The sequence below is a fragment of the Orcinus orca genome, chromosome 12 (assembly GCF_937001465.1).
Source record: "Orcinus orca chromosome 12, mOrcOrc1.1, whole genome shotgun sequence".
NCBI lineage: Eukaryota > Metazoa > Chordata > Mammalia > Artiodactyla > Delphinidae > Orcinus > Orcinus orca.
In genome coordinates this window covers 27,059,630-27,081,914 of record NC_064570.1, presented here as the reverse complement: position 1 = coordinate 27,081,914, position 22,285 = coordinate 27,059,630, and the positions used below count along the sequence as shown (strand labels likewise).

The 22,285-nt window shown below is 40.8% G+C and overlaps 1 protein-coding gene across 9 annotated transcripts in view; it reads left to right on the top strand.

Moving 5' to 3' along the window:
- The window catches only part of PDE7B (phosphodiesterase 7B), a 480,299-nt gene that overhangs the window by 309,806 nt on the left and 148,208 nt on the right, over positions 1-22,285 (top strand). For 3 of the 9 annotated variants that reach the window (XR_007470664.1, XR_007470663.1, XM_049695594.1), the window contains exon 1: positions 20,192-21,107. The exons of 4 other annotated variants lie outside the window; for them this stretch is intronic. Coding sequence is in view for 3 of the 5 variants with exons in the window: in XM_049695594.1 (XP_049551551.1) it covers positions 20,870-21,107 (238 nt within the window). In the remaining 2 variants the exon portion in view is untranslated. Of the gene's footprint in view, positions 1-20,182; positions 21,108-22,285 lie in introns of those variants that run through there. 2 more of the 9 variants (XM_049695596.1, XM_049695595.1) reach the window with 2 other exon arrangements.

The window sequence follows — 22,285 nt, the reverse complement described above, 5'->3', positions numbered from 1 at the left end:
GAAGGTAGGGACAGGTTTCTACAGCCAATTGCCTTGAAAGCAAGAAAAATGACTTCCAAAATCCTGCCAAATGCTGACCCAAAATTTTTAAAAACCATAGTAGCCTGGATCCATTTAGCATAGGAGTCCTTGAAGTAATTGTCATAATAAAGTCATTTAAACTGTTAAATTGTTAGAAGAGAAATGTGTTACACAGTTCATATAAAAAACAAATTCCATCCAAATATTATTCTTTTTGGGTCAGGGAATTAAATAAGAAGTATCAGCAGGAAAAAAAAATCACTTAAATACACTTCCTCTGCTGGTAGTATTAGCTAGCTAAAGGATTTTGACAAAATTAATTTTTTCATTATTAATCCTGAAAATTTGACCACATAAGCTAATTTCTGGCTTGCGGGACTTTATTTCACTGTGTATAATTTTTTGAATTGGTTGATCAAAGTTGTACCAAAGGCAATTCTTACGTCAGGCAGTATGCAAACATTCACTGACTAGCATGGGAAATGGGTTCTTGCACCATTTAAGAAGGAATTGGCAACTTTTATCATAAAGTGTGGTCAGGAAGAAAATGAGCACATTGTCTGGAAACAAGGAAACTCCTAAGAATTTTTACCTTGAGCATTTTTTTTAACATCTTTATTGGAGTATAATTGCTTTACAATGGTGTGTTAGTTTCTGCTTTATAACAAAGTGAATCAGTTATACGTATACATATGTTCCCATATCTCTTCCCTCTTGAGTCTCCCTCCCTCCCACCTACCTTGAGCATTTTGGACTGAACAGGTTCTTTCAACATACTTTGACAACATTAGCTGACAGCCCTGAGAAGTTAGGGACTATGATGTCTGTGGATAAGGTAACCAGGGAAAATTTCAATTAATTAAAATTTTGTTAATTATTAAATAGTAACAGGATTTTTTTAAAGCACAGTTGTCTTCTGACTTTTATCTGTAGTTTTTCATGCGTTTGGGAACAAATCATTTGATCCCCAGAAGAATTCCAATCTCAGTATGATGGGCAGACATAATATATTCAGCCCCAGAATGCAGATTACTGAATTCAGCGTAAATCAGCAAGACACACCTCCCCCCACCCAACCAGAGTCCTTGGGAAACTCATAAGTGAGGACCGGACAAAACATCACCTGAGAGATGGACTGATTTTCCTTTCACCTGTCTCTTTGTTTAGAGCATTACTCCAACACGTTCCCTGTTTAGTCTCAGACTCCTATTATATATCCCAATTTCCTGGTAGCTCCAGGCTGATTAGATCAATAGGTGATCACTCTGGGACTACATTCTTCCCCTGAAGACTTTTGGTCCTTATCCTAGGTGGTCTTAGACAGACATGGAAAAATCATACAGTGGACTCAGCACCTGAGCATTATGGCCAACCTGACTAAATGTGATCAGCCCCTCAGCATCATGAACAATCCTGATCCCAACCCAGTCAAGAAAAAGGAGGCCAACACTTAGCATGTATCTGGACCATCGTGACATTTAAAGTCAAATGAGAACCTTTGAACCCTTTAAGCAACGAAGAGAACACGGCGCCCCCTCATCTAAGTAATTCAAAACAAAACAATAAAGAAATCTTCATCTCCTTAAAGAAGTCCAGCAGGGCTTCCCTGGTGGCGCAGTGGTTGAGAGTCCGCCTGCCGATGCAGGGGACACGGGTTCGTGCTCCGGTCCGGGAAGATCCCACATGCCGCGGAGCGGCTGGGCCCGTGAGCCATGGCCGCTGAGCCTGCGCTCTGTGCTCCGCAACGGGAGAGGCCACAACAGTGAGAGGCCCGCGTACCGCAAAAAAAAGAAGTCCGGCAAAGTTCTGATGTTTCTTAAGATATTTATTTCCATACTTTAAAAAAATGTATATCAAAAAACAAATCTTTATTATAAGAAAATTTTGGTGACCCTGCTTCATTAATCCCCTAAATATGGATTTAGCCTATGTATTAACTGATCTTGGTGGCCAAGCACCTCTCACCTTCGGTGATGTATGCCTGGTTCCCCGCCTTCCCCCCGGAGGCCCAGTATTGTCTCATGGCCACCCATCCAGCTTACTCTCTGTTTTTATAAAAATGTAGTCTCTGCTTGTATCCACTTCATGGAGTCAATATGCATACTACTAAGTGGATTTTTTTTTTTTTTTAAATACAATCCTGGAAATAAATACTACAGAAATGCCAAGTATTGTTCTTAAAATTGACCGGCTTCTGAGGTTAGTAAATGACTCTCTGGGAATAAATGGTTCAACCCTGTAAGATGAATAAAGTAAAGGACATTCCAGGACTCTGTAACCAACGTTCTTCTGGTAAATTACAGGGTGCCTTGAGAGAATTACATTGTTTTATACGATTAAGAAATTAATTCCCAGAAAACAAATTTTTAAATTTCACAAAGAGTGAAATTAAGTGACAAAGAAGTCAAGCATCTAGTATAGCTGTCAGGGCTGACATTGATACTTTTATCACCCAGCCACAAGAGGCTCAAAATGGGCACCTCCAAATACGCCTTTTCTCATTTTCCCCCAAAGTACTCCACGGTTTGAAATATTTTGTCTATGAAACTGTTTTAATTTGGCAATAATTATTTCGTTTTTCCTTTTCCTTCTTTATTAACTACAATCACTTAGACCTTATTTTCAACAAGGTGTTAACAATTTTATTTCACTGAGCTGATATAACTAAAGTTAAAAATTTGACATTTTTGGCAATCTGCATAAGGCAATTTATTTTATTAATTTATTAGTATATCAAGGCTAAATATTTTATTTCTACTAGACATATGTATAATGGGCTTATAAATATATACATATCTATATATTAAGCCATTTGCTATATTGAAATATGTATGATAATATAAGATAGCTTTTAAATATATCAGAAAAATAACTTACAGACCATGATTCCCTATCTTACCATCTCTCTGGGGCAAGAAACTGCTTTCAACTCAATCTTCTCTTTTCACAGAGGAGAATAAGTCCTAGAGTGATTACTGCCTTCTCCAAAATCAAACAGCCATTAAAAATGGAATTTTCCTTTGTCCATAAAACTTCTGCAACCAATCGCATCTACTTTCAATGGTCTCTAAATAAGTTCTTACTTTAAAAGCAAGGAACTCACAAGAAAATTGTTCCTATCAAATGACTGTCTTTCAGATCACCTCTTGTCTCTGCTGTCCCTGGCCATTCCAGGAATAATTATTTGTCCCACAGTATAGCTTGCTTTGTATCTATTCCTTCCTCCATTTTACCATTGCGTTATGCCAATCATACACACTTTGTTCTGCCCCTCCCTCTGGGGTTATGGGCTTTCTGATCTCTTTACCTTCAGCACTTACTGTACTTAGTTCCATAAGTGTTGACTTGGGATGGAAGCAGTTGGACTGAACTGGACAAAGTGTTTTGTTTTCTTTTCTTTAAATCCCTTCATATGCCAATAATTCCCAAATTAATATGTAAGGACTGACTTTCCCCCTATACTCTATACTGGGACTATCTACTTAACATTGACTAGGGTATCCGAAAGGCATCCCAAACTCCCAATATCCAGCTAAATGCTTGACTAGCACCACATCTAACTATAATTCTTCCCATTCCAACAAATAACTAGGATACTAGAACTCAGCTGCCCTCTTTCCCTCACATGCCAATCCATGGGTATATTCTATAGACCTACCTCCAAAATATTTCCTAGAAGCATTTTTCCTTCAGCCTCACCCTAGACAAGCCATTGTTCTTTCTTTCCTGAATTTTATTAGCCTGCTAGCGAATGTCTGCTTCTACTCTTGATCCTATAAAATCCCTTCCCAGCAGAGCTACCAGCATGATCTTAGACAGACTACATTTGATCCTGCCACTCCTCTGGAAAGTTTCTAACGGTTTATCATCCCACTCGAAACGACATCCAAGATCATCACTAGTCTACGCAGCCCAACATTGTCTGCTCAGAACCTCATCTCACACCACCTTCTCCCTCACTCACTGATTCCCTGTCACCCACTCTTCTTCGTTTCTCAGTCACAACCAGCTAGTTCTTGCTTTAGGGTCTTTCCCTCGGTTGTTCCTTCTGCCTAAAATCTTCTTCCCCAGATCTCTGCCTGGATGGCTTTTCCTTGTCATTAATTTTCAGCCTGAACATCACTTAGTTCAAGAGGCCTCTACTGACCATACAATGAAAATACCCCCTTAGCGTCTATTAAGTAATTAATTAATTTTGTTTATGATGGCTCTTATAACGACCGAATATAGTCTTATAGTCTTGTTAATGTATTTTTGTGCGCGTTTATGTGTTTACTTTGTGGCTCTCCTCACTGGAATGTAAAGTCTGCCTTGTTTAAAGCTTTGCTTCCTGCCTAGACTAGTGCAGGCTCATAAGGTGCTTCATAAATAGTTGTTGCTCAGCGCTGTTCAGTTTACCTTCCTGCCGTGGCCGCTGACAAGTGCAAGATGAATGAAGTCCTGTGCCTCAGAGTCTACCTGAAAACCATTTGTCATCTAGGGTCAAAAGATCTCTTTTCCACCCTCGAGCACCTACTCAATGTTCTGTGAAGACTGATTGTTAATGTGTAGTAACCTTTTGTCCCCAGCAGTTGCATTCTTTGGGCCCTGTCGTTGATTTTCCTCATCCTGGCGCCTGTAGAGCCAGAGTGATCCCTTTTGTCCCATTGCCCTGACCATGTGCAGTGATACCCGCAGTGCAGGAGGTGGAAGCCACCGCTCTTCAGGTATGAGAAGGGCTGACCTCCCTGCCCGGCGCCAGCAGCTTGGTGGGGGCTGAGTGCAGAGCCTGTGTGTGCCGCGCACAAAGTCCTGACCTTTTCCCAGAGTTGGCCTGAGGCCTCGGGTGGGTAGTGACTGAGCTCCTTCTGAGATCAGATTTACTTGTCCCACTAGAGGGTGCTGGCAGAGAGGGTGGGAGAAACTACAAAACACTATTTCTGTTACGTCTCAGAGGTTACAGGTGGAAACCAGAAAGAGAAAGAAAGGGACAGAGAGAAACAGGGTGGTCTCAGAAAAAAAAAATCAGCTCACTCATCCATTTTACCCCACTGCCAGGAAACCCTGAAACCTTCTTTCTTTCCAACTATTTGCTAATACAGTCCTACACTGTCTGAGTTACCATCAGGCCACTGTGACACTCCTGCTTTTTTCCCAAATTATGGAACTGTTTTTAGTTGCCCATGAGGCCCCTTGGGGGTACATGGTCATTCATTCACTGAACAGGTATCTACTACACCTGATGAAAACAGTCTGCTCTGATCGATGGTATGGTAGTAATGTCACTCTTGGTCCAGGCTCATCTCTCAGTGCAGAAGACCCCAGAACAGCAGGATATTGCCAGGTCTGACAAGCTCAAAGATATTCTTCAACCCCTAAAGTGGGTTGAACAGAACCCTAAAGAAAAGTTGATGCTTAGAACTATTCCATTTGAATCTTTGATGTAGGACTGAGGTCCCCAAATCTCCGGAGTTGTCCCCTGGTCCCACACGACACTAGTCTCACCAACAGCCCTTCTCCAGTCTTCAGTAGAGGGGCTGAGGAAAGGACAGTTCAGAGTGGTTCTATAATTACAGCTCCCCAAAGCTCCTTGAACAGAGCACCTTTCCTTCACCATCCTGATCCCCTGATGGTGGAGAAGAAAGCCATTCTTAGTTTGTTTTAACACAGTCAGTTTCTACAATCTCTTTTAGAGCAAAAGTCAATTCACACTCTCATAAGAAAGCTCTGAGTTCTCTTATTATAGGAACCGTCCTATGGCAAAAAAAAAAAAAAAGAAGTCTTTTTGAAGTTGCTTTACCTTTTTCAGACCACAGGGATATTGTTTAGAAAATTGGTACTTTAATGCCCTAAATGATGTTCTTAAGGCCTGAAGAGGTAAAGGAGTTTCCCAGAGTGCTTTAATTACCAGCCAGGAGCATGCTTCTTGCAAAGTCCTAAGGGACTGATTTACAGATGACTGTGCCTTACCAAGAAAGATTTGATACTTCAGTAACTACATCCTTTGATGGAAAGTGAGGAAATAATGACTTTAAAAAAAATTCTTCTCTAGGAATAATTACATTGTAATGGGTTTCTAGAGAGTTAAAGAGAAACTAGTTCAGTACTCAATGTCTATGGCTGTCTATTTAGACCACACTAGAAAAAAATAATTTTAACCCATGTTTTATAGAACTGGATCTGGAGAACCTTCCAGATGATCAGAAACTCATGTTAGAAGTTAGAACATGAGAAAAAGAGATAGAAACAGACCACTATTGAACAGAAGGGCCCAGCAACTGATGTTCTCCAGGGTCCTGGAGTAACCTTTATGATCATTGGTAGTGAAAAGCCATACTTTTTTTTCTTTTGTCTGTAGTTTCTTTTTTTTTATTTGTCTTCTTTTCCCCCATCTCCTTGACCATTCCATACCAAACACACACACCCTTTTTTTCCCTTAGTTTTACTTCTTTTTTAAAAATCTTTTATTAAGGTATAGTTTATTTACAGTGGTGTGTTAATTTCAGATGTACAGCAAAGTGATTCATTTATACATATAGATATATTCTTTTTCAGATTCTTTTCCATTATAGGTTATTACAAGATATTTAATATAGTTCCCTGTCCTATACTGTTGGTCCTTGCTGTTTATGTATTTTATATATAGTAGTGTGTATCTGCTAATCCCAAACCCCTAATTTATCCCCCCACCTCCACTTTTACCTTTTCTATCTTTTACCCTCTGTATATCACTTTCTGGTTCTACCAATAACACCCAGAGCTAAAGGGGCTATTGGTGCCAGCTCCGTGCAGAAGAGAGCAGATAATTTGGAGGAGATGATCATAGCTGGCTTTTACTGAATGCCTACTTTGCGCCTGGCCTTGCGCTACGTACTTTCCGCGAATGCTCTCACTTAGTCCTCTCAATTGTCCCAAGAGCTCAGTCTAATTTTTCCAACACCCTGGTTCTACTGAAAGATAGAGGCTATTTTGGTTTTTGTTTTGTTTCTGAAAACTCTATTTCCAAAGATTGTAAAGGAAAAGTTCCCAAGACATGCCAACTTGAAGAAAATCAATGTAAGAGGCACATTTGTCCAATAGGTTAGAGATAAGAAACAACTGGGTAGGGCCTGTAAGAAATCTCAAGTAGATTTCTATAACCAATCTTTTATTTGCACATTTGTGCTTTTGGAGGGAAAACGTGACTTTACCAACCATGTTAGTGGGGAAAAGTTCTGACCCTTCAATAATTTCAGGAAAACCAGTATATGGTTTAGGTCAAAAAGAGTACTTGATTTTGCAACACCAAGTATCCCTTCTGAGGTTTCCCAGAAATGCAGTGGCTATGCCCCACAGAATTTTCTTCTTATTTTTACCACAGAAACAATAGTGCTATTTCAGCATTCACTGTAACCTTGACCACTTGAGAGGTGCTCTAAGGAAGCTATCAAAGAAACGAGTACCTGTACTCAATGTAACATCACAAAAATGAAATACAGAATTTACATGCAAGATGAACACAGAGACAGCTGTTAAATAAAACAAGGCATCGGTTATAATTGATAGAGGGACAAATGTGTAGAAGGACAAATGGAATAGTTAGACTTAATTGGGTCTTGTCAGGCAAAGATTTAGAGTATTTACTGTTATTTCAAATAAGTGAATTAATTTATTGATAAATTATTACTGGGGACAGGACCAGGTGAATACCAAAAGAAACTGAGCATTCTGAACATCGGAATGATTTGCCCCAGGGTTTGAACTTTCCTTTCTTTAGGGACATTTCTGAAGAGTTCTGTCACTTTGCAACAACTTATAAAGAAGTTCCTATATAAAGATGTGAAATTTATAGGTTTATATTTCCCTAGTAGAAGGACTGTGAATATAAATGACTAGGTAACCAAATCTACCATGTGGAAGTAAACCCAAAGAAAGGAGCTGAGGCAGAAAACAGAAGATGCCTGGCCCACTGGAAACGTAGCTGTCCTCAACTTCATCTCTGATCTATTACCCCAGGACAGAAATCAGCTGGGGACCAGATTTGGATTTCCCCACATGTATTGTACATACAAAAAGTGACCCAAGTCATTTCCTTAACACTTGGAAACACTTTAAGGCTCTTTTTTCCCCCATTTCTAGCCAAGCTGTTTAGAAAGCACAGATGCAGCTGGCACTGTGATATTGTAAGCAGCCTTGCTAAATGACTCCAAAAGGAAAATATCCCTCCAATGTCTTGAGTAAATCTAGTCGTCTCCATTCACCAATTTCACATCATTGTTCTCCGGTTCTTCAGATCCAAGATTTAGGTCAGAGACGGCAGAGTTGCTGCTGCAGTTATGTTTAAATCACATAGAAACTACTCTGATACCCCCGAATAGTTCCAGTGCAAGGCGTTGGCAATCACAAGGGATGGTATGGGTAAATCAAGTCACTTTTCATAAGGGATAAGGTAATTTTAGGAGTGTACATTCTGGTTTGAGGAAACCATCCCATTACTGAAGGGAGACCGGACATTCATCTAATTTTTAAAAAAATGTCTGTGTGCACCACGTTCTTTCTCTCCAATGATCCTGAGAGAGGAAGACCTTCTTCAGCACTTCCTGGATGAAGGTTGTGGCAGAAATCTAAAGTCCCACCTGGTGGCTACAGTCATAACCACAGTGAATATGGCTTGAGGAACACAAGATATAATCCTGCCATGCAGAACAGTTATAGAAATAGGTGCTGGGGTGTCATAATTTTTCTTTCTTTCCTTCTGACTTGCCTCATGTAAATGTTTATGATACAGCCAGATATGGTTGCAGTCCATGAATCCAACAGAGTTCCTACTGCTTTATACAACACCCAGCCACACAGATAGCGTAGCGTAGTGTCAAGAGAGCATTCTCTAGAATCAGCCTGCCCTGGCTCAAGTCACTCTTCTAAAGCGTCATAGCATTTGAATCTTGAGCAAATTACTTTCGCAGGGGATCACGATTATACCTACCTCATCCTGGTTCTTGTAAGGATAAAATAAGGCATTTCATATAAAATGCTTAGTACCGTATTGGGTACATAAGCACTCAAAGGAAATGCTTAAGCTCAGGTCTGTGAGAATCCAGGGCTTATGCTGTCATTATTGGTAAAATTAGAAAGTGATCTTCCATGGATTGAATGTTTGTGTCCTCCCAAAAATCCTATCTCGAAACCCTAATCCAAATGTGGCGAGTAACTGGGTCATGAGAGTGGAGCCCTCATGAGATTATAAGAAGAGACCCAAGAGAGATGATCTCTCTCCACCACATGAGGATATAGCAAGAAGGCAGCCTTGGGATAAGGGGCCTCACCCGCCCCCGACCATGCTGACCCCCTGATTTCAGACTTTCAGACTCCAGAGCTGTGAGAAATAAATTTCTGTTGTTTAAGCCACCCAGCCTGTCGTCAGCCTGAGCTAAGGCATGATCTAATTGAAATGGTTAATTTATCTCTAAAGTCCCTTAAAACCCTGGCATTACATGATTTGTCTTTCTTGGCTATCTAGGAGCAAGAACTTTCCCTAAGCTGCCAATTCACTAGGAACATGGTGCCACCTCACCTGAGAAAAGTGGTGAGAAGATTCTTGAAGTTTTAGAAGTCATTACAGCTAAACTTTAAAGAAATCCTATCAGCACGTAAAAGATAACAAAAATATAATCAACTATCCATGTTATCCTGGAGATATACAAACTCTATATAATATAGTTCATGATTTTTTGTTTGTTTTAAAAGGAGTTCTAGACATTGTCTTAATTGTCAAGATAATGAGAAAAAATTTAATGAAGAAAGTTGGTTTTCATCGTTATTAATAACAAACACTAATTGAGACCTGTTCTGTCCACAATTATATGTTAACACTACAGTTCACTGTGCTTTATGGTTAGTTATATATATGTTTGTTTCTCCACTAAATTTGTAAATAATTTTAAAGACAGGGACTATGGTTTGGTATATAAAGCACTTAGCATGGGACACTCAGTAAATTATTAACCACTCAGTAAATGCAGAATGAATGAAGGAAGGAAGGATACATCACCAGGATTTTATGTTACAAAGTATGAAACAATGCAGTCTAAATTGAAAGGCAAGCCAGAGCATCAAAGGCAAATAGTGATACAAGTTATCTTACAGATAAATAAGATGGATGAGGTGCTGCTTTATTTAAATAAAAGAGGCAATTTGAAGTGGGGCACAAAGACTTCATGAAGAAAGTGGGACTTTTTTCAGATTAGGTGAATGGGAAACTCTTTCCCAATAAAGAGAAGAATAATGTGAGCAATAACATACTAGTTGTCTATTGCTGCTGTAGCAAATGACCGCAAACTCAGTGGCTTAAAACAAGCACAAATGTTTTATCTTGTAGACTTGGAGATTAGGAGTCTAAAATGGGTGCATTAGGCCAAAATCACAGTGTCTGCAGCTCTGCATTCCTTTCTGATGGCTCTAAAGAGAATCCAGCTTTTGCCTTTTTTTTCTTTGAAAGGCTGCCCTCATTCCTTGGCTTGGGGGTTCCTTTCTGTCTTCAAAGCCAGCACTGGCTAGTTGAGTCTTTCTCGCATCCCGTCACTCTGACACTGACTCTCCTGCCCCCAGAATCCACATTTTAAAACCCTTGTGATTACACTGGGCCCATACAGGTAATCCAGAAGAGTCTCCCTATTTTATCACCAGCTGATTAGCAACCTTAATGCCATCTGCTACCTTAACTCCTCTTTGCCATGTAAACTAACATATTCACAGGCTCTAGGGATTAAGATGTGGACATCTTTGGGAGGCCATTATTCTGCCTACCATGCAGAATGTCACAGTGCACCTAGCATGTATGGGCAACAGTGTGATTTCCATAGGAATTTTGAGTGTTAAATGTAAATTTGAGTGAGTTTACAGGACTAGGTCAGTGGCAACTTATTTTTGAAAACATTGAATGCCCAGCAAAGGGATTTGTACTGTTTCTTTAAGTAATAATTCTCTTTGTGTCGAATTAGTACTAATATCTGCCATCACTTTTTACTTGTTACACATTAGAAAATGACATGATTATAAGGTATGTCTAATTCACAATACCAAAACTTTTAAAGATAAATAAGACTTCACTGAACTTTTTTTAACGGTTTATGAGAGACTTGAAAAACACGTTTTAGAAGTAGCTCAATCAATTTACTCCTCAAACTTTGAAAGCAAAGAAGTAATAACAACATTAAAAAGGTATTTATTAAAAACCTAGTTATAGTGGTTCTGGAGTTGACCCCGTATACTCTAATCCAGACACACAAACCTAAGAGCCGCAAGGTATGTGAACACATGCAAGTCAAAGGTAGGTATTTTTACCTTGCACTAAACAGGCAGCAGAACATGAATGTCAAAAACAAAGATGTATAAGAGGACAAAGAATGCAAGAAGTCTCATGATCAGACTGCAGAACGGATTCAGGGAGAAGGTCATGGAAGACAGAGAGTAGGAGGGCCCAGAGGTCCAGATGAGAAAATAGAGTGAGACCCATGGTAACGATATCTTAGAGACAGAAAGATTTGCAATCATTTTAGATATTTTATGGACTAGAAGGAGCAAATCTTAGAATTTAACTGTGGGATGGAAAAGAAAGTTACCACAATGAAACTCTTAGAGAATCTTTAGACGGTTAAGATCTCATACGTGCACCAGTGTTGTCGATTACTCCAGCATGCTAGGCTTTCTTTCATTGATGATACTGCTGTTATTCTTCTAGCAACACTACATATCAAAAAAGCGGGGTGGGGCAAACGTAAGGTAGATAGCTAGTGGGAAGCAGCCACATAGCACAGGGAGATCAGCTCGGTGCTTTGTGACCACCTAGAGGGGTGGGATAGGGAGGGTGGGAGGAAGGGAGACACAAGAGGGAAGAGATATGGGAACATATGTATATGTATAACTGATTCACTTTGTTATAAAGCAGAAACTAACACACCATTGTAAAGCAATTATACCCCAATAAAGATGTTAAAAAAAAAAAGCGGGGTGGGGGAGGGGGTTCCGTTGGATCCCCTGTACCATACTACACAGAGAGTAGTATATATTGTCTATACATTATACATTAAAAAGCTTCACCTTTACTTTTCACCCTTGATTCTCCTGCCATCACAGAGGAAAACAGGTTCTAAAATTACCTTAAAAATAACCATGATATATATTCATTTTTAATCCATTATCTTCCAGCTTTCCCTTTTTTTTTTTTTTAAGTTACTCCTGTAGATGACAGGAAAATAGGTGTTCATCACTGTAGCAAAGCGCTTAGCCTTAGAAAGAACCAGGGAAAACAACGGGAAAAAAATACAGCAAACTGTGTTTCCAATTACCAGCAGATGCTTCCATTTATTCTAAGCGTTCTTATTCAGTTAACTGTACAAATTTTTAATCATATAAACCTGGTAGTGTTCGAGCCTTGTGCTTTGGATTTACTCTTGTCTCCCAGTTGATTTCACATGCCTTTTGCTTCTGGCATCACTTTCCCACGAATACCATGCCAGGAGCTGCATGAATTCCAGGTGATACATGGTAAAGAGCGCAGCCCATTGCAGAGTTTATTTATCTTTTGTGTTTTGTTTCGTATTTCGCCGAGGCTGTGAAATTACAGTACATCTCTCTGAGTCAGCAGCACCATGGGCCACTCGCTGGTTATAGTGCCATGAATGCCTACTTTCTTTTCTTCCATCTTTGCTTTGTGGAATCATCTGGTCACCATTCTTTCATGCATGGAATATTACAGTGGGAAAGATTACCAGGCTTCATCCAAAGACCGCTTTACATAGACTTTAATAAATCAAATGAAGGAGTAGGTCTTGGTGAGAATATCCCTGATGATGAAGATCAAAGACTCAGAGCCTTGCCTGTATTTCAGTCATTCTGAAAATAGCAATAGTAGTAGCCCAACAAAATGCTGGAAAGACAGAGGGTTGGCAAAATTGGCCTAAGTAAATTTTGTTTGACATTTGGTGAGGAAAGACTTTCAAAAATTACCATTTGGTTTTGAAGTTGACTCCATTGTATATATTCTTCATCACAGTGGCCAATACTGGATGTTCAACCTTATCTTTAAAGTTAATTTCTAAGGGAAAGAAATTAATGAAACAAAATTCAAAAGCCAAGCAGTGGTTCAATATCATGAATGTCCCTGCACATATAGCCCTTGCTCTTATATTGCAGTCCTGGTTGCTTATTTCCAGTTGAGAGTACTTATCCTGAGCCACTATTGATTGTTTTCAAAAGTCTTAACACATCTGTGGCCACCTAGAGGGGTGGGATAGGGAAGGTGAGAGGGAGACGCAGGAGGGAGGAGATATGGAGATATATGTATATGTATAGCTGATTCACTTTGTTATACAGCAGAAACTAACACACCATTGTAAAGCAATTATACTCCAATAAAGATGTTAAAAAAAAAATGTTCCCGTAAAGGTAGGCACTTTTGCTGCATTTTCTTTCATAAATAACTAACGTGGAAGAGGCAGAAAATACCTGCCACATAGTAATCCTCTAGCCTTGCTACTCAGAGTGTGGACCGCAGACTAGCAGCCTTGTCATCCCCAGAGAACTTCATGTAAATGCAGGGTCTCAGGTCCCCAGCCAGACCTGCCCAAACAGAATCTGCATTTTAATAGGATCTCCGGGTGATATGTTTGCACACTAACATCTGAAAAGCATTGCTCAAAACAGCATGTGAGAGACACCTTTTGGCATAGATGTTTTACGTAATTCATAATCACCAGGAGGTAATAAGTGAAAGAAAGAGGGAAAAATAAATAATAATTTGAAGAGGCAGTAGGATTACACTTCATACACATATAGTTGAAACTTCCTTCTTCCAAATTGACTTTGAACTCTGTAAACATAAACATAAATGAATGCCAAGGGGGGAAAATTGGTACTGTTAGAAGGTTTTATTCCTTACCATTTTCTCACTTTCCTTTTATGTTGTTTATACTAATAATATTTTTCTATCTTACTAGTTTATTTTGATTATATTAAGAGGGAAAAATCCTCACTCGGGCATTTCCCAGCAGGTCTTTGAAGATGTCTGGACAATCTCCCCTCCTGCCTCCTTGAGGTCTTCTCAGCCTGGGCTAATTCTTGAGAGCTTCCAGAATCCATGTATCTCACTTGCAAAATAAATGGTATAGACAATCTTATTTACAAAGCAGAAATAGAGACACAGACATAGAGAACAAAGGGGGAAGGGGGGGATGAATTGGGAGACTGGGATTGACATATATACACTACTGATACTATGTACAAAATACATAACTAATGAGAACCTACTGTATATCTCAGGGAACTCTACTCAGTGCTCTGTGGTGACCTAAATGGGAAGGAACTCCAAAAAGGAGGGGATATATGTATACATGTAGCTGATTCACTTTGCTGTACAGCAGAAACTAACACAATATTGTAAAGTAACTGTATTCCGATAAAAAATTTTTTAAAAAAGAAGTAAAGCATATGTCAGACTGTTTTTAAGCCACTTTTGAAACACTGTATTTGGTTTTACATACTATACTACCTTGAAAAACACTTGTCAATTAAATGGAGATGAGCTAGGAGCTGTCAAAATTATTAAAATGTTTGAGGAATATAGACCCCAAGCAAAAAATTGGAGGCCCACATAACTTGTTTAGAGAAATGAGGCCGGGGGAGGCCTAAGACGCATGTTCACTACCACAGCACACGACACAAAGCTGTACAGCTCATGAACATCAAACATACCCGTTAGTCACTGTGGTCTGAAATTGAAATTCCCAATCAAGGGAATCGATACAGAACACTAAATAACCCATGGTAAAGCAGGGTTGCAGGCTTACACCCTAGACAGGACTCATGACCGTTATCACACCTCCAAAATGCAGTTACAGTGAATATTTATCCTACTGGGACCCTTCTTTTAACACATACTTTGTCCTTTATCTATCTGCTCTCATTCACGCGTCAATCGCTTTGCCCACCTTTCCTCACCTTTGTACCATTAAATCCCTCACTATCTCTCCCATGGGGCCACTCTCCAATACTCTCTCTAATACCCCTGTCTCTGATTTCCTCTACTCCTCCATCCTCATGGGGAACATGAATTTCCAAAGCGGGACCTAACTCAAGGATGGGGGGTTTGACTTGTCAGTTTTCTTATAGATCCCAGGAAAGTAGAGCCAAAATTTGAGTTTAGATAAATTGTCAATTATGATTTCTTAGCTTAAAAACAATCACTCAGAAATTTTACAGCACACTAGTGCTTACGAATCACTCACATTTTAATCTTATTTTACTCTTAGAAGATCCCCATGTGATAGATGAGGTCGTTACTGCTGTCATACCCATTTATAAATAAATCTCTTACGTTTGAGGCAAAGCTCAGTGGTGAACTGAGACTGAAGTACAGTTTTTATAACCCTAAGATAAGTAGTCTTGATGGACTTCTTGGAGATTTCATCATTGTAGCTATTTTTTAAGAAGGTGACACGCCCTCAAACATGAAACTATGAAAAATGTACTCTACCACCACTTACAATCTTTGACAATCAGAAATATTTCTGAAATCCCAGGAAGGTTTCAGCCAGAGGATGCCATCATCACACAGCAAAGCATCGGGTGTTTAGTCCTGGAAAGAACAGCAGGGAGGAGGAGCCAGATGGAGAAAATCAACTCTTCCAGCCATTTTTTTTTTTTTTTTTTTTTTTTTTTCCGGTACGCGGGCCTCTCACTGTTGTGGCCTCTCCCGTTGCGGAGCACAGGCTCCGGACGCGCAGGCTCAGCGGCCATGGCTCAGCGGCCATGGCTCACGGGCCCAGCCGCTCCGCGGCATGTGGGATCTTCCCGGTCCGGGGCACGAACCCGTGTCCCCTGCATTGGCAGGTGGACTCTTAACCCCTGCGCCACCAGGGAAGCCCCTTCCAGCCATTTTGTTCTCAACCCTTGTGTTATTGGACTCATTTGTTGTGGGTTAACTGTCAGAGACAGTAAACAGCATTAGTTAGATATCTGAGAGCCAGGATAGAGATCTGATGCCAGCTCAAACCCTGATTTCTCTCTTTAAATATCCAAAGAAAAGTAATAGAAGACCTAACCCACAGTGAAAATCAGAATCAAGGTGAGGGAAGCCAGACAGGTCCCAGTGCCTGAGAAAGGACCCAAGGGCTGGTACAAGAGGTTCTCTCCTCTGCTGTTGCTCTAGCTGTTAATACATATTTGCAGAGTGAATAAGGGAATAATTGGTTGTAGTTTAGAAACCTGTTGTGAAATCAAACTATGAATCTGTCAGCTCAGCCCCCTTCTACTTCCCCCCACCTCGCCTTTCCTCATCTTGCCCCACCACTCTCCTCCCTTTCCACGTGACAAGGGAAATATGTGCTGCCTTCTATGGTCGGTCTGTAGACCAAGTCCTTTTCCCTGCTTGCTGGCATGATTCCTTGAGATTAGTTAAGGCCACAGTTATTACATTTCTATTTCTCCTGAAGGACACTGTAAATTGTTTGAGCTTCTTCTACTTAGACTACATTAAACAAAGTTGAAAGACCGGTTTTTCCTCCCTTGCTCGTTTTGAATTTCATTTGAATTGCATTTGTGAAACCTCGGGTGGTCATGTGTGTGTGTGTGTGTTTACACATCCGTATTTGAACTGATGGAGAGAAAAGGCCAGGACAAAATGAATAAACTCCCACAATAGTTTGAAATTTTTCTTTAAATATAGAAGCAGGATGAGGGTTAATAAGCATTTAAGGGCTTCCCTGGTGGCACAGTGGTTGAGAGTCCGCCTGCCGATGCAGGGGACACAGGTTCGTGCCCCGGTCAGGGAAGATCCCACGTGCCGCAGAGCAGCTGGGCCCGTGAGCCATGGCCGCTGGTCCTGCGCGTCCGGAGCCTGTGCTCTACAACGGGAGAGGCCACAACAGTGAGAGGCCCTAGTACCGCAAAAAAATAAGTATTTAAAATACTTGCAAAATATCTGAGTGAGAATACTTTAATTAAAATGACGTTTTGTGAAAATCTATTGCTAGACTCAAAATAATCTAAAATTGAAATGAATGTGTATTTCTAAGTTTCCATTTTTAAAAAATGTACATTCTCTGAAATGATTAGAAATATTTAATATTGTTAATATTTTCTTTTAAAAATCATATATAATAAGGGCTTATCTGCCTAGCCATAAGTCCACAAGATTTTTACATAGCCCCCAGAACACTAGAAATTCTTCAAGATAATCCAGGTTCTAAAACATTATGTCTTCAAATCTTTTTTCTTGGTCATATACTTCAGCATTGTGGTTATCAATTCTTTCCTTTATAGCTGCAAACACACAGCAAAGTATTTTTGATAGAATTAGGTATCCATTGGAACAAGTGGTTTTGACTTTGTTAGTTCTCATTACATTTCCTTCACACAAGAAGAGAACTACGCTGTTTCCCTCTTACCGGGATGTTAGGTTGACTCACAATGCCTGAAAAAAAATGCAATTATTTTGAAAGTCCATTTTAAATTTCCTATTTGTAGCACATTAGTTACAAATATTAAGACTTATAAGAATCTTACAAGTCACAGAGTCACATAGACCTCTTTGCTCCATGAGTCCTCAGGGCACAGAACTTCCCCATCAGCCCCTTCTCCCCATCCCTAGTATAATAATAGGTGAATGATGTTCACTGAGTAAGGGAAAAATCATAGGTTTACAGACATGCTTTTCTAAAGTAACTGTCTTTAAGACAAAAGAGATGCCAGCCTACAGAATGGAACAAAGCCACCTTTCAGAGAATTTGTGAGGGATAGCAATATTAGTCCAACAAGTGCTAGCATCTCATCGGTTTATCCCACTCTCTTGAACCTGCAGTTGAGCCAAAATTCTCCTGAGCCAAGCTTTCTTGCAAGATTTCCTGTACTTCCTGTTTCTATGTGAGCCAGAAATACCATGAGAATGACCTTCCTTGTGGTATTTCTGCACTTCTACCCTGGAGTGAAGATAATCCCATGTTGGGGAGAATTTTTGGTTTTAATTGTGCAATATTTTTAATTTTCAAATATCCAGATGAAGGAGATTCCTCTTTGAGAATGAAAATTTAAGATGGTATTTGCTTGGCCCTAATCCATTTCCACTAGGAAGTATTCATGTTCAGTGATTCAGTGTTTTGCAACTTCTCTGAGATATTTTTACGAGGAAATATGTAAGACAATATAGAAAATACAGTGGAAACTCATATCCTTGGATTTTTTAAGAAAGCCATTCTTGAAGAAATATGTGCAATGAAGAGTTATATTCTTAATACATTAGCGTATGTGACATATTATACCATATACTTGTTTTCTTTGTTCTTAACCCCTTTGTTCTGAGGGTCAGGATATCCTGATGCAAAGTACTATTGCAAAATAACTGAACAAAAATAAAAATAGTCAAACACTTAGGAAACTCTTCGGTTGTTATGTCAAGGAAGTTTGTGACTGAGGAGTGAGTATAAGACATTATTCAGGAAATATGCTAATGGAGTACAACAGCCTACATGTGCTTATTAAATAAAAGTGTCTCAATTCTAGAGAGCCTGAATGCCTCCATTCTGATGGAAGGGTAAGATAAGAATTGGGAGGGCTGTCAGAAGTGGTGAAACTGTCAGACTGAGGCTTAAATCCCTTCATCCCTTATAAAGAGGGAAGTTTAAAAAGGCACATCTTTCTCATAAGTGGATCATTGATTATTCCCTAGTTGGGTTTATGAATATCTGGTTGTTAATAGGAAGAGCTGTTTGATCGATATTTTAATCATGAAACTCACAAGAAGCAGTGTCTTAAATGTCTTTTATTGTTGTTTTTTATCCTTAAAAGATGTTGACCAGGGCTTCCCTGGTGGCGCAGTGGTTGAGAGTCCGCCTGCCAATGCAGGGGACACGGGTTCGTGACCCGGTCTGGGAAGATCCCACATGCCGCGGAGCGGCTGGGCCCGTGAGCCATGGCCGCTGAGCCTGCGCGTCCGGAGCCTGTGCTCTGCAGCGGGAGAGGCCACAGCGGTGAGAGGCCCGCGTACCGCAAAAAAAAAAAAAAAAAAAAAAAAAAAAAAAAAAAAGATGTTGACCCTTCTTTGCCTATTAGGAAAGACAGTAGGTTTGCCAGTGTACTTTTCCATCCAGAAAAAAGAAAAGCCACTTAATTCAGTGTGGAAAACTAAACTCCTTAACCATGGGTTTAGAGGAATAATAATAACAACAACAACAAAATTACAGTAGCCTTTGCTAGTTTCAACTTTTAAAGTATGAGGTAAGGGCGATGAAAATAATACACACCCTACAATGGTCTTTCTCCTCTCCTCCAAGTCCCCTCTGCTCTCCCCTAAAGAAACATCAGATGATTGTGTGATAAAACAGCCCCAAAAAGAATGTAGAGCAGAAGCAACAGATTGTACATCAGGAAAATAAAATGCCAAGCAAAATAATGCACTTTGCAATATGGAGACATGAAAAGGAGAGAAAGATGGGATTGTTACAATGGCCTCCCCAAGAAAATAGGAGCTATTCACGTGAATGCACAAGTTCAAATTGTTCCTACAAACCCAATTTGCTGGCAAAAGTACCAAATATAATAGCATCCCACTTTTGTTTGTGTCCAGGGCTTTGCACACTAGCTCCAGGGGCCATCCCTTTCTGTTGCAAGGGTTCTGACTTCTAGGGTAAGTGTCTCCAGCTCTGAGCCTCAGGATCCAAGACACATGGCCCGCGACCGGCCTCAACTGAACCACTGTCAGGTGGGGGGAGCAGTTTGTGGCCAAAATACTATGTCCACAGCGCTCTGTCTCTGGAAAGTGAACCTTCAACACTTTCTTTTCACTGTCATTTATGCCCCCAACAAATCTAGTTTAAAATTATTATTAAAGGAAATTACCAGTCCTTTGAAATGAGTTTTTAACCATGCCCAGCTATTTGTCCAGACTCTGCAACCGCACCGCACGTTTGCACGAGGACCTTGATGCTGCCCCAATTCACTTCTTTCAGAGTTAGCTTTGGAATGTGATTCAATGTTATTTCCCTTCCAGCTGAAGGGCAGCTGAGGTTACAAAGGGATTTGACTAACAGGCCAAACCCAGTTAAGTTTGCTGAAAAGCAAGTGACAGCGAAGGGGGAGGGGTGTGGAGGAGGGGAGTGTGTGAACCGTGGTGCCCAGGACCAACCCAAGAGCCTTCTGAAGAGCCCCAGTCCAGCGCACACTGTGGTGAGAGGGTAAGGTGGCCCCCAGCCAGACCTTCCGGAGAGAAGCAGCTGCGATGCTGAGCTTCCCCTGTTTTCTCCTTGATGCTTGCAGGGCTGGAGCCAGGGAAGCGTCTAGGTTTCCTGCACCACAGGGGTGACTCCTTACCTGACACCTTCAGGTAACTGGTCTCTGGAGGACCCCCTGGGAGGCTGGCAAAGGGGCGCCGCCCCACATCTTTGCCTGAAGTCCCTGAGGGCTAAACAAGCCACTTGACAAACTTTGACAAGCACCAAAAGAGACTCGAGAACAAATAAATCAGAAGAGAGAAAAAGCGAAGGCTAAAGCCTCCATGGCCTTTTTCCCCCCTGCTGTCGTTCCAGCTGTAGCCTGGGATTAATTAAGTGCTGCAAAGTCAGTGCCTGAGAGAGAAGGGGGAAAAAAATGCTTTCTCTCTCTAAGGCAGGAGGACAGGAACCGTTCTCACCAGTGAGAAACCTTGGGAAGTGAGTCGCTCTCATCGTCAGTGTTTGTGGAGGGACTGGAGGGACAGGGCTTTGCCAGGCTGGAGGAGGCTTGCCTTTCCGAAGCTGGAGAGGATTTTCCGGGGGTTCGCCTTCCCCTGCCTGGGAAGAATTTCCCCTCTGGTAGCAGCCGCAGCAGCAGCGCGACCTCCTCTTCTGGAGACCAGGGCAGAATGCCTGTGCTCGAGCGCTATTTCCACTCGGCAGAGCTGGGCAGAAGGTGGACGGCCCCAGAAGGTGTGCTGCCCTCCTCCCTGGGCAGCCGGCCGGTGTGCCAGCAGGGGCCGCTGCCCTGGGACTTGCCAGAGATGATCAGGATGGTAAAGCTGGTTTGGAAATCCAAAAGTGAGCTGCAGGCGACCAAACAGAGAGGCATTCTGGAGAATGAAGATGCTCTCCACAGCCTTCCAGGTAAATCAGCTGTGGGAGGTGTGAAAGGTACCAGGGCCAAGTCTCATGACTTTCAGTCCCTTCCTTGGAGAGCCCACGAAATAAAAATGGGAAAAGGAAGGAAGACAAACTGCAGCATAGGGCCCGAGGGCTGTGGTTAATGAACGTTTGCTCTATTATAGAAATGCATCTTAAAATTAAGAGCGATGTGGGAGTAGGAGCATGAACAGACGGACAATCAAGAAACCTGGGATCTGGGCTTAGCTTGTCACTTGTTTGCCCTGTGGCTTAAACAAGTGAAATTTCCTCAGTTTCAGTCTCCATAGGGAGGGGATGAAATTGCGTGCTCTTTAAATTGGGTGTCTATCCTGCCTCTGCAGTTTCTTATTGACAAGACAGTTACCTCTGAGAGAATATTCTTCTTGGGTTGCTTTTTTGTAATGCTTTATGGAAACTAAAATATATTTTCTCATTTTAAACTGTGGAACTACAGCATGTATAAATCTTCCCAGGACTGAGTTTGGCCTGGTTGTTTTTTATGTCATGAGAAAGTTGATAAACTTCCTTGCCTCAGTTTTCCCTTTTGACAAATGACAATAATACAAATTTCTCCATTGGTATCAGGAAAAATCAACTCACAGATCTGGAAATGATGGTTCATAGGAGCTTTGTTATGTTCTAAGAATGTGCTGTGTTTGGGACAGTTGAGGAGCACTTTGCTGTGTTTTTAACAGGCGGTACCACACCACAAACATACCTAGGATCCCTGTGGAGGATGGGACTCTGATAACTCCGTACACTAAGAATACAAGATGCACTCTTCCTTAGGGGAATATATTGGTAGATATTTGGAAAGTGATGGTTTGCTTTAGAAGAACGAATGTGAGCATGTGTTTATGCATTTGAAGTTTTGGCTAGCCCTATGCATGGAATCCTGACATGCCATTGTTGGTGAGAGATGGGGGCCTAGATGGAAAAGCAATACCAAAAAGTACCTCTCTTTTTTTCTTGTGGAAAAAGACTAGGAAATCAAAACTCAGCTAATCTTGTTTTTAATCATTTATGCAGAAACCTTTTTTAAGTTGCCTGATGATCTAAAACGAACATTATTAAAAAATAATGCTCTGGGCAAGAAAAAAAAAGATTGGAAAGGAATTAAAAAAAACAACAGTATTGGTCTCTAGTAAACAACGAATACT